Source organism: Neophocaena asiaeorientalis, unplaced genomic scaffold, assembly GCF_003031525.2.
Source record: "Neophocaena asiaeorientalis asiaeorientalis breed wild unplaced genomic scaffold, Neophocaena_asiaeorientalis_V1.1 scaffold825, whole genome shotgun sequence".
Classification (NCBI taxonomy): Eukaryota; Metazoa; Chordata; class Mammalia; order Artiodactyla; family Phocoenidae; genus Neophocaena; species Neophocaena asiaeorientalis.
The window spans coordinates 717,563-730,561 of NW_020173937.1; the positions used below are offsets into that span (position 1 = coordinate 717,563).

At 47.5% G+C, this 12,999-nt stretch overlaps 1 protein-coding gene and 1 pseudogene across 1 annotated transcript in view; both read right to left on the minus strand.

The window, feature by feature from the left end:
- F10 (coagulation factor X) overlaps positions 1 to 12,999 on the minus strand; it is an 18,838-nt gene that overhangs the window by 3,494 nt on the left and 2,345 nt on the right. Inside the window, exons 3-6 of the mRNA XM_024752679.1 lie at positions 4,734 to 4,758; positions 3,650 to 3,763; positions 2,186 to 2,317; positions 140 to 381 (exon numbers count right to left, since the gene is read on the minus strand). Of these exons, the coding sequence (XP_024608447.1) occupies positions 140 to 381; positions 2,186 to 2,317; positions 3,650 to 3,763; positions 4,734 to 4,758 (513 nt within the window). The remainder of the gene's footprint in view (positions 1 to 139; positions 382 to 2,185; positions 2,318 to 3,649; positions 3,764 to 4,733; positions 4,759 to 12,999) is intronic.
- Positions 11,240 to 12,502, minus strand: LOC112404627 (lysine--tRNA ligase pseudogene; annotated as a pseudogene).

Below are 12,999 nucleotides of genomic sequence, written 5' to 3' on the forward strand. Positions count from 1 at the left end.
GCCTGGGCGGGGGCGGGGGCCGGGCAGAGAGGGCAGAGGCCCGGCCTCTTCGACCTCGGCTCCTTCCGCCGCCGCCCACTCAAGTCTGCTGCGGGCCCGCGTGGGCCGGGCGCCCGGCCGCTGAGCTGCGCGCGGTTACCTGCCAGGGGCACTCCCCGTCTTCGCAGTTCCTCCCGCCCACTATGCGGATCAGGTGGCTCTCGTCCTCCTTGGAGCTGGGCTCTGTCCCGTTGAGGCCCAGCAGGTGGAGGGAGCTCTCGGTGGGGCCCAGGTCTCCGAGGTCGTACTGCTCCGGCACGCCTGCTTCGGGGGCCTCCCCGCTGCCGTGGGCGGCCGACCGCCTGCCGCGTCCCCGGGTGACCTTCCCGCAGGGGAAGGGCTCTGGAAGAAGGGCAGTCGGGCCTCAGCCTCGCGGAGGCCTCCCTGCAGGGCCCACGCAGGCCACTCCGAGGAGGAGCCCGAGAAGCGGGCCCTGGGGGAGTGGGGCGCCCTGTGTCCTGCTAGGGCTGGGCTGCGGGTGGGAGCCCTGACCTCTGGCCGGCCAGCGTGCAGACGCGTGTAAGGGGCTCTGCGTCTACTGGGACACCTATGGAAGTCGGGTGGCTGTGGCAGGACGGAGGACCGTGGGGCTGCGGGGGACACGACTGGTACGTGGAGACCAGGATGGCAGACAGGGGGGCTGGGGCGCTCAACCCCCAAAGTTCTCTTAGCCCCGCTGTGTGTTGGAAACATCTCCTAATGAAACGCTGAAGAGAAAGAAGTGTTCTGGGCAGGACGAGCGGCATGCGGAGCTTTGTCAGGAACAGCTGAAGGATGACAGCGACCCTTACAAGCGCCAAGCAAGGGAGGGGCCAGGAAAGACCAAAAAGCGCCCTCTCGTAACCTTACCAACTAGGCAACCGAGGCAGAGCGGGGGCGAAGCAGAACAGAGGCAGGGGAGCTGGGGGCCGCACATCTGAGGCCGTCCCCCGTGTGTGTTCTGGTGGCGCTTGCCCCGCAGGGCCCACGGGTGCGCTGGGAGTGTGCTCGCTCGCTCGCTCGCGGAGGAGAGCTCTCCCCACACCAGCCGCCTCTGCCTTAGCATTTGTGATCACTGCGCCCTGAAGTTCTGCACCAGCTCGTCCATGGCTTAGGACAGAACTTTCTGCACCAGGAAGTAGTTTACCTGATTTTATTTTCAAACATCAAACTTTATTTTAAATTGATCTGTAATTATTCCTGGAATTAAAAAAATTTTGCAAGCATGTCAAGCAACGACTTCAATTAAAATATTTTTGGGGGGCTTCCCTGGTGGCACAGTGGTTGAGAGTCCGCCTGCCGATGCAGGGGACATGGGTTCGTGCCCTGGTCCGGGAAGATCCCACATGCTATGGAGCAGCTGGGCCCGTGAGCCGTGGCCGCTGAGCCGGCGCGTCAAAAAAAAAAAAAAATCTCATTACCAATAGAAATGTAAATCTCACTGTCCTCTACCTGTTGAGAGATTTCATTTTACACAATTGCCACTGCCCTGGAATATGCCCACCTCTACAGTGGGCCCGGGACTCTGCATTCCTCACCACCCCAGGTAATGCCAAGGCTGCGGGCCAGCTGGGGCCTGCTGGAGGAGGAGCTGGGGTCACCCCAAGAAGGAGCCCGAGTTGAGAGGGGCACGGCCGGCCCCCGCCCCACAGCAGAGGAGTCTCGGTCAGGCAGGACTCCCCACGGGGTGTGAGACGGGGCCTCTTCCACCACCAGGACCCCCAGGACCCAGGCCCGCACTCAGCCCTCCGTGAGCTTCTGGGCCAGATGCATGGCATCTGGCTTTCATCACGGAAAAAACCTTCTGTTAACATCGGGACCCACACAACCCAAAACGGTGCTGGAGGGCCCTGGGTTCCCCTTCTGGCCCTGCACCCCCTCCCCGGCTCCTCGGCCGGCCCACGGCTCCGGCCCTTGAAACTGCAGCCCCCCACGCCCCTGCCCTCCGAGAGCGACGGGGACACCATCGCGGCAGCTGCAAAGCGGCCACTTGGGATTCGCTGCGAGCCGGGCACTGGGCAAAGAGACCCCCACGCGGTACCCTCATGCTCCACGTGCCCCCAGGAGAGCTGACAGCACTGGCCCGTGTCTCAGGCAGGTCACAGAAACAGTGGGTCTGTCTCCAAACCACGAGCCCCACCGGGAGCCCAGCCTGCGCCCCTCCTACCTGTGGAGACGCAGGACTTGCCGTCGTCGCCCAGGTCGTACCCGCTGGCGCACGAGCACAGCACCGCGCTCCGCTCCTCCCTGCAGAACTGGTCGCAGCCCCCGTTGTCCAGGCTGCAGAGCTCACGCGTGGCTGCGGAAGAGCCGGGAAGCTGAGGGTGCGGCCCTCCTGGGACGTGCCGTCACCCGCCAGTGCCACGGTGCCCACCAGCCGGCGCCCCGGGCAGCCCCTCCCCCGCCCACGTGGGGCCCCGGGGGCCAGGGAGCCCACACAAGCCCAGGGAAGGCCTGGAGGCTGGAGGGTCTCAAGTTCAGCCCTAAGAAGGGCGTGGTGGCGCTGGCCAGCGAGGTGGGAGCTCAGGCCAAGCCGAGAGTAGACCACGGCGTCCACTCTGAGGCCTCAGTCCCCCGTGGCATAAAGCACCTGGGGTCCATCCCCAGACGGGGGTCTGGCTCCCGTGCGGCGGGAAGGAGGGGTGGTAGCCACGTCCCGGACTCAGGCCGGCTCCCAGTTGGCCGTCAGTCTCCGGCTATGTGATTTGGGCACGTTATTTAAACCCCACGGCCTGTCGCGTCCCTTGTAAAGGGGTGGAGACCACCCAGCCCCCAGGAGCGCCGTCCAGGTCCCGCGAGGCACCGGGCACAGGGGCCCTCACCGCCGGACTGTGCCAACGGGCACCGGACATCAGGCCCCAGACTCACCAGTCATGCCGCCCTGGCAGCTGACTTTACATTTCGCCCCTGGGTTTTGATGAAAGAATAGTTACGGGGCAAACATTAAAGAAATTTTAGAAAACATTCCTGACAGCCCCAGCGTCAACAAAACGGTATTTGGGGAAGCTGCTCTGGACGGTGGATGGAAGGGTGCACGACTGATTCTCCCACTGGGGAAAACTCAGAAGTATCCAATCGAAGAGCATGCTCTGAAGGTTAAAGATTAAGAAATTTAAAAAGAAGCTTGAATTTTTCTCCTCAGGGAGAAACTGGCCTAATTCTAACCTAATTTTTATTGAAAGTTAATCACTGTATCAGGAAAACTCAGTGGTTTTTCCACGCAGAATTAATTGTACCAAATGTTTATATAATAACGTTATAGAATTGGACAATCCCGATCATTCAGCACTGACATTCGCACGAATTTCCAGGATCCTGACAAGCAGGAGAAACATCCTCCTCCGAGGAAAGAAACGTCGGTTCTCGTTTCCAGGTGAAGGGGCCCCACCCTTCGGGAACGTTCGTTCCACAGCCGCTCCTCAGAGGGGCAGAGGAGTGCCCGGTATCCCGTCCTCCACGCTGGGGACTCTGACTCGTGTTCCGCTGCCTGCAGCGGCACAGCCTCACGGAGCACAGGCTGAAGCCCACGTGACCGGAGAGGGTTTCCCTGGACCTCTAGCTTCTTCCCGCATTCCCACCTGGCCTCGGCAGGGGGCTCTGACCTGAAGGTCCACCAAGAAGAGGAACTCACATAATTCACAGTTTTGGCCTTCAAATCCTTCCAAACAGGTGCATGTGTATTCCCCGAGGCCATCTTTACATATGCCCTGATTCAGGCAAGGACGGCTTTCACACTGGTCACCATCTGCGCAGAAAACATTTGGAAACCACAGCTTGCAGGCAATTCCCCTCATCGTGGAAACGATTTTGCTGGTTGATTCTGGCACCCAGTTCTCAGCTAACTTGAATGAACCTGGGATTCTTCCTGTTTTCCTGTAAACAAGCTGTCCTGTCTGGACTTCGTTACCACTGCCCCCCACCCCCCGCCACCGCCCCCCCACCAAGCTTTGTGGCTACGTGCACGTGATGCCTCTATCTAGCTGGATTGCTGAGTTTTCCAATTTTTGCTGAGACCTCTGACCGTGTTCTTACAATCACTGACAACGTTTTTCCATCACAGAGCGGAGCCCTGTGCTGGTGACCACATGGGGTCAGCTGGAAGGAAGGAGGATAAGTGATTGCTGGACACTTGTTTCTGGGCTGGGCATCGACAAGACGGTTCCTATTTCCAATGGTTTGGGTGTAAAAGGAGAAGGAAAAGTTCCTGTACAGCACTAACATGGGACTTCACATTTCTAGGGGCATTTGTACAATACAATTTAGAGACAGGTCCAGTTGTCATTCTGAAAAACCTGAATACTGTTACCAGAATGAAAACATTAGTTATGATAAATACCATTTCAGACGCTATAAGCATTAAATCAAGGTGGTTACCTTATGAGAGGACCCAGTGTTTCAGACTCTTATTTTTTGTTTCTACCTAATATACTTGGGTTTAAAAAAATTATCATGGAATTTGGTATCCTCAAATGGGAATGAACCGATTTAAATGTATATAAGTAACAAAACTAGAATTAGTATAAAGCTACTATAAAAAACTATTTTACAATCACTATTATGGAAACACTCAGAGGGGAAAAGTCTTAGATAAGTAAAACTTAAACAGGAACAGAAAGGAAATTCAGGAAAATCTTCAAAGTTTGAATACAATCTCTCCCGATTTAAATACCCTGATGAACCCCTCTCACTCAAGACTGAAACAGAAGACATCTCACCTTTGTATCTATTCCAGAATTCATTCTAAAAGGGAAAAAAAATTTTTAATGCATTATGGAAAAGAGACATTTTACACCAATAACAGCGACAATCTAGTAACTCAAGCAAATAGGCTATTTCCCAAGCAGAGGTCATTTTCTGGAACAAAATGCCCTAGAACTATTCAACCTGAAAGGGAAATGTTTTCAGGTCTCCTGCATTTGTAAAGCTGTGGCTTCATTCATCTTTTTTTTTTAATACAATACATGTTTGTGTTATAAATGATCATATCCCAATACAGCCTAGCGTCCATTTTCTTGCCTGCTCACACAGTTGAACATGGCATCTGGGAAACATTTTGTAATATTAAATGTACTTTTCTAACTTTCATCCTAGCAAAATCACTAACGGTATGATCACAATCAAGATTTTCACACTATTTGCCTCAACTGTTAAATAATTCGAAATTAGATTACTTTTCTTGAACCACAAAAGTTTCTATATAGGTTTTATTTGTTTGTTTTTCACTGATCTCAGTTTGGAGAAACTGTGCTGAGACAACAGCAACTGAAGTAAAATCTCTAAAGTAATTGCTTAGATTCAGAAGCAAACCGTACACTTTACGTATCACATGCAAACACTAATAAATTCATAATGACAAATAACTGTAATTCTAAGACAAAGTATTTTAATTTCATCATATACAACACTATCATATAATTTTTTACTATCTCTTGAATCAATACCTATATCCAGGCTTTTATATGAAGAATCAGTGTTATACGTCACACATATTACATCTAGACCCACATGTATATCAATTTAAGATTAATATGAATCATTTAATATTACGAAATGTTTCCCCGACGCCATGCTCGATCATCTTAATTGCACTTTATTAAATATTGAAAATTTATTTTCAAATTAATTACCAAGAAATGGATTGTACCAAAAATGGTTTGCTCTATTTGCGACCCCCAAGCCAATCAATAAAGTGGTTTTACGTTAAGATACCTGGGTCAAAGATTCAAAACAGGATCAGATGCTTGGAGAATAATCATTATGTTACTTGAAAAAAAAGATAATTGGTAATTAGCTTAAAATAGGGCATCAAGGGCCTATGTAACACTGAAAAGAAACGTTCATAGTCTTAAAACAATTTTTTTCTATCTATAGTAGGTTAATTAGTGTCTCCCCTACTCCCCGGCCCCAACTTAGGTGCAACCTCAGAATTTGACTTTAATGGAAAGAGGGTCTTTGCAGATGTAATTAAGTTATGGATCGAGAACAGCTCGTACTGGATTAGGGTGGGCCCCCAATCAATGAGAGTGTCCTTACAAGAGACATAAAATATCACACAGGCCACACAGAGAGAAGGCTGTGTGAAGGTGCAGGCAGAGAGTGGAGTGATGTATCTACCGGCCAAGGAACAGCAAGGGCTGCTGGTCGCCCCCAGAAGCTGGGCGAGAGGATGGAACAGATCCTCCCTCAGACCTTCCAGAAGGAACCAAGCCTGGTGACACTTTGGTTTCAACTTGTGGTCTCCAGAACTGTGAGAGAGTAAATTTCTGTTGTTTTAAGACACCCAATTTGGGGTGCTTTGTTACAGAAGGCCTAAGAAATGACTACACTGTCTTTTAAATTTTTTATTTAAAAATTTATCACACAGTAAAACTGACTTTGGTGTACAATTCTATAAAAGCCAACACATGTATAGATTTGTATAATCACCGCCACAACCGAGACGCAGAACAGCTCCATCTCCCCCAGCCTTGCCAGCCACTGGCCACCCCCGCTCCGAATGCCCAGCACGAGTCTGCTCTGCGTCACTACAGTCATGACTTCTTGAGAATGTCCTGTAAATGGACTCATACGTGATATAACCTTGTGAAACTAGCTTCCTTCATTCAGCATAGTAATTCATTCGAGTTACTGTGCGTGTCGATAGTTTGTGCTCTGTTACTGATGAGCAGTGTCCCACTGTGTGGCGTACCATGCTTTGTTTATCCATTCACCCGACAAAGGACATTTGTGCTATTTCTAGTTTTCGGCAATTATGAATAGAGTTGCTATAAACATTTATGTACAGGTTTTGTTGAAAAAGTTTTCAATTCTCTACAGTAAATACCCAAGAATGGGATTGCTGAGTCACATGGTAACTTTATAAGAAACTGTCAAACTGGTTTTCAGACTGGCTGTACCGTTTTGCGTGCCCACAGCAGTGTATGAGCTGTGGTCGCTCCACATCTTCACCAGCACTTGGTTTTTATTCTGGGTGTGTAGTGGCATCTCGTTGTGGGTTTTTTTTTTTTTTTGGGGGGGGGGGCGCACCTTGCGGCATGTGGGAACCTCAGTTCCCTGGCCAGGGATCGCACTCATGCCCCCTGCAGTGGAAGCATGGAGTCTTAACTACTGGACCACCAGGAAGTCCCTCATCATGGTTTTAATCTGCATTTCTGTAATGGCTAATAATATTGAATATCTTCTCGTATGCTTATTTGCCATCCATGTATCCTCTTTGCTGAAGTGTCTGTTGAAATCTTTAACTCACTGTATTTAATTGGGTTATTTTCTTCTGTTGACTTGTGAGAGTTCTTTATATATTCTGACCACAAAACTTTTGGCAGATATGTGATTTGCAAATATTTTCTTAGTCAATAGCTTGTATTTTCATTCTCTTAATGTTTTTCACAGAGCAAAAGTTTTAAATTTAGAATAAGTCTAATTTATCTATATACTTTTTATGGATTATACTTCTGGTGTCACGTCTAAGAATTTTTGCCTAACTTAACTTTCTGTCATGAAAATTTTCTCCTAAAAGTTTCCTGTTTTATCTTTAGAGCTATATGGTCCATTTTGAGATAATATTTGTATAGTTGTGAGGTTTAGGTCAAAGCTGACCTTTTTTTGCATACAGATGTAGAATTATTCCAATACCATTTATTGAAAAAGAGAATTCTTTTTCTATTGAAATGCTTATGCACCTTTGTCAAAATCAATTGGCCAAGGACCTCCCCAGTGGTCCAGTGGGTAAGACTCTGTGCTCCCAATGCAGGGGGCTCAGGTTCGATCCCTGGTAGAGGAACTAGATCCCGCATGCATGCCACAACTAAAGATCCCGCATGCATGCCACAACTAAAGATCCCGCATGCATACCGCAACTAAAGATCCCGCATGCGGCAACGAAGATCCTGCGTGCTGCAATAAGACCCGGCACAGCCTAAATAAATATTAAAAAAAAAAAAATCAACTGGCCATATTTGCATGGGTCTATTTATGGACTTTCTATTCTGTTCTTTTGATCTATGTGTTTATCCCTTTACCAATACCACACATCAATATCGCTACGATTTTATTTATTTATTTATTTATTTTTGGCTGCTTTGGGTCTCCATTGCTGTGCGCGGGCTTTCTCTAGTTGTGGTGAGCAGGGGTTACTCTTCGAGGCGGTGCATGGGCTTCTCACTGCAGTGGTTTCTCTTGTTGCGGAGCATGGACTCTAGGCACACAGGCTAGTTGCAGCACTCGGGCTCAGTAGTTGTGGCGCACGGGCTTAGCTGCTCCGCGGCATGTGGGATCTTCTGGGACCAGGGATTGAACCTGTGTCCCCTGCACTGGCAGGCGGATTCTTAACCACTGTGCCACCAAGCAAGTCCCTTATCTCTATGATTAATGTAGATTTACAGTAAGTCTTTAAATCAGGTAGTGTGATTCCTCCAATTTTATCTTCTTTCTCAAAATTGTTTTAGCTATTCTAATTCCTTTGTTTTTCCATATTACAAATATTGAATCGACTTGTCTTTATCTGATGGAAGTTTGGCACCGCATTAAATCTATATATCAAATTGGGAAGAGTCAATATTTTAATATGTTAAGTCTTTCAAACCATGAACATTCTATGTCTATTTATTTAGGTCCTCTTCCTTTCGTTAGCGTTTTGCAGATTTCAGCATACAGGTCGTGTTTTATTAGATTTACACATAGATATTTTTCTTTGGAGCAACAGTAAGTGGCATTAATTTTTTTGTTTGTTTCTAACTGCACATTACTACTACACAGAAATACAATTAATATTTGTGTGCTGACCTTGTATTCTGTGACCTCGCTAGACACATACATTTTAGGAGTATTTTTTCCAGAGTGCATGGGATTTTCTATGTAGATAATCATGTTACTTGCAAATAGGGAGTTTTATGTCTTTGTCTTGGTTTATTGTTATACCTTCCTTATGGCTAGGGTTTCCAGTACAATGTTGAATTGGGAGTATCAGAAATGGACATCCTTGCCTTTTTCCCAGTATTAGAGGGAAAGCATTCAGTTTTCACCATGATATCAATTGTAGGTTCCTTGTTAATAATCTTTATCATGTTGAAGAAGTTCCCTTTTAATTGTAGTTTGCTGAAAGGTTTCTTTTTAAATAATTGTTTTATTTACTTATTTAAAAATATTTATTTTAAAATATTTATTTAGTTTTGGCTGCACTGGTTCTTCGTTGCGGCATGTGGGATCTTTTAGTTGTGGCATGCGTGCAGGATCTCATAACCCTACCAGGGATCAAACCCCTGCCCCCTGCATTGCGAGCACAGAGTCTTACTCACTGGACCACCAGGGAAATCACTGAAAGGTTTTTTATCATGAATGGATGTTGAATCTTGTCAGGTGCTTTTTCTCTATCAGTTGATATGATTATGTGGATTTTTCTTCTTTAAACTGGTGGATTACACTATTGATTTTCAAATACTGAGCCAGCCTTGTGTGCCCCAGATAAACCCACTTGGTCATTGTGTATTCTTCTTTTTCAACATATATTGCTTTATTCAATTTGCTAATAATTTGTTGAGAATTTTTATAAGAGGTTCATGAGAAATGTTGTTATATAGCTTTCTTTCTTTCTACCTTCCTCCCTCCCTTCTTCCCTCTTTTTCTCTTTCTTCTGTTTTTGTGGGTTTTGGCATCAGGGTAATGCTGATAGAAAACAAACTTACAAGTGTTCCCTTTTCGTTTCTAGAAGAGATTACACAGAATTGGTGTTATTTCTTCTTTAAATGTTTGGTAAAACTCACCAGTGACACAGTCTGGACCTGGACATTTCCTTTACAGAAGGTTTTTAACTAAGAAGTTGAATTTGCGGATATCTCTGTCGTACTATGTGTTTTGGTGATTCATGGTTTTGAGGAATTGGTCCATTTCATCCAAACTGTAAAATTCCATCCAAATTTGTGCGTGGAGTTGTTCATAGTATTCTCTTATTATCCTTTTAACATATGCAGTGTCTGTAGTAATATCTCTTCTTTCATTCCTGATACAATTCATGTGCTTTTTTTTGCCAATCTTGTTAAATTTTATCAGTTTTCCTGATTTTCTCTATTATTTCAAATTATTTCTTCAATTTTATTGATTTGTCCTCTTTTGAATTTATTTTGCCTTTTTTTTGTCTGTGTGTCTTAAGGTGGAAGCTTAGATTATCAATTTGAGAACTTCTTTTCCTATAAAAACATTTCATGCTATAAATTTCCCAATAAGCACTGTTTAGCTGCATCTCACAGATTTTGTATGTTATATATTCATTTTTGTTCAGCTGAGAGTATTTTCTTTTCTTTTTTCAAAAAAATTATGTATATATATTTTTATTTTTGGCTGTGTTGGGTCTTACTTGCGGCATGCGGGATCCTTGTCACAGCACGCGGGATCTTTCGTTGCGGTGCGCGGGCTTCTCTCTAGTTGTGTCGTGTGGGTTTTCTCTCTCTAGTTGTGGCGCACGGGCTCCAGAGCATGTGGGCTCTGTAGTTTACAGCATGTGGGCTCTCTAGTTGAGGCACGTGGGCTCAGTAGTTGTGGCGTGTGGGCTTAGCTGGCCCATAGCATGTGGGACCTTAGTTCCCCAACCAGGGATCGAACCCACGTCCCCTGCACTGGAAGGTGGATTCTTTACCACTACACCACCAGGGAAGTCCTGAAAGTATTTTCTAGCTTCCCTTGAGACTTCTTCTTTGACACGTGGATTATTTAGAGAATTCCCTGGCGGTCCGGTGGTTAGGACTCTGAACTTTCACTGCTGAGTGCGTGGGTTCAAACCCTCTTTGGGGAACTAAGATCCCACAAGCTGTGCAGCATGGCCAAAACAAACAAACAAACAAACAACTTAGCTCTTTAAAATTATAAGTATCATAGTTCTAAGGAAGTAAGGAAGAGTGTTTGGGAAATGATGCTGAGGAAAAAGGCAGAACATGAACTTGGCACTACAATTATTTTTATAGTTTAAAAAAACTGTTAAGTGTACATGAATTAAAGGAACATTTAAAAATAAAAACTGTTCCTGAAATTATGAATAACTTTTTAAAAGAGATAAATCATTCACTTGGTAACAAGGAGTAAAAATGAATTCTTAATTCCTCTTCTCTCTTCTGGTGGCTGAAATGAACTACGGTAGTCAAATGGATAGCAACACAAGAATTCCCTTGCAGATCTTGACCTTTTGCAGGAATGCAAAGATGTCTGAGTCATACAACTTACCAATTATCATTTTCTAGACAGAAGTGCCAACTATTGTGCTTTTCAATGTATCAGTGGTTGCCACATTCTCCTTACCTTCAGGTTTCATGGCAGGAAACAGAAGTACTTCCTTGATGTTACCGTAGACTGTGAGAAACACGGTGATGCAGCCAATGTCCATGCCACAGCCAGATGGAGGGGGGGCAGCCTGGATTCCAGGCGGTATAGAAGTTTTCATCTATGAACATCATCCTCGTTGGTGGCTCTGGCCTGTTGTTTAAAAGCCTCTGGCTGCTGTATGGGACTATGTAACCCAGTGTAAGCACTGCACACCTCCCTCCTCATGACAAGCAGCTCAACCTGCTCAGTGAGACCCAGAGCAGTCTGTCTGGCCGTTATCTGTGGGCGATCACCGACGAGTGGGTCACTGCTGCAAGCCACTTTCAGGGACTCTGACAAGTTTAGCAAGGAGTCTGCCTGTGGTCTGAGGTTGAGGACATTCAGCAGTTTTTGCGACACAGATGTGATCAATAATTTTTTCAGTCTCTTCCGTTCTGAAGAGGTTAGTTTCCGGCAGCTTCACTCCCAGGTTTTTCTTGAGCCCTTCTATTGTGCTCATTCTCCAGAAGGGTGGGGTGGAGTCCATCTCATGGGTTTGGCCTGCTGGGCTGACTGGATGGTGGGTGGTCTTGTAACTGCCCATAACATGTTCAGCATCCCTGATATGACATCCATGATTTCACGAGATCATAATCGGCCAGGTAAAACTCACGAGTGGTGAGTTCCAGTCAAACCGTCTGGAACTGGCATCCAACATCACACACGCAGTCAATGCCACCAACTACCAGCATTTTACAGTTGGAGTTCTGGAGCAGTTCTTACACGTAGTTCATGTCCAACTTGCTGTGCCAGGTGATGGAAAGCTTGGTCACAGCTCCCCGCGAGGCGGCATTCAGCATGGGAAGTTCATCTAGGAACCCCAACTCTTCCAAGAAACTTATTCTACACGTGATCATCTTGGCGTGCGGGATACACTTCTTCCTCACAAAGTCACTCTGGCTGGAGTCAGAATCTCCGATGATACCGCCTTTCCTCGCCTTTCGGCCAAAGGGGGATGAGGTGCCCATGGGAGCAAGAAGACAGTAATGCGAGTCTGTGGAGCTGAGGGACTCTCGGCTCTGCTCCTCGTTCTTCCCAGGATTCTCTGGACTCCACAAGGCAGTCTGCTATAGACTGGAGTAAATTCTTCTTCCGACTTAGCATTTCTCCACTCAGCCATGGCTTGCAAGTGGACCTGTCCTCCAAGGGCACAGCTCTTCTGCCACCTTTAAGGTGAGCCAGGCCGGTGGCGTCCACGCTGCCGCGAGCAGGCGGGAGTCTACACGAGCCTGTGTGGCACGGGTCCCCCAGCGCCCAGACTCCGCTGGACACTCCACTGCGGGCCCGCGGTGTGGATGGGCCCGCTGTCCGAGGTGTGGACAGGTCCGCCATCTGCGGCCAGGCTGTCTCTCGTGGGCTCCTGCTTGGCCTCCTTCTCCGCCACTTTCTCCTCAGCCTTCAGGCGTCTTCAGCTCGCAGTTGCTCAGTTTTGGCTCGCGGCCGTCCACCTCCACCTCGGCCCCTGCACCGCAGCCAAGCCGCGCCACGGCCTGACGCAAAGCGCCACGCGACAGCACGACGGGAGGTGGCTAACGGACCTCAGAGACTTCCGGGGCAGCACCGGAGGCCCCACCTCTTCCGGGGAGGGGCGGGTGCTTTCGCGCCGCCGCCGCCGCCGCCGCCGCCGCCGCCGCC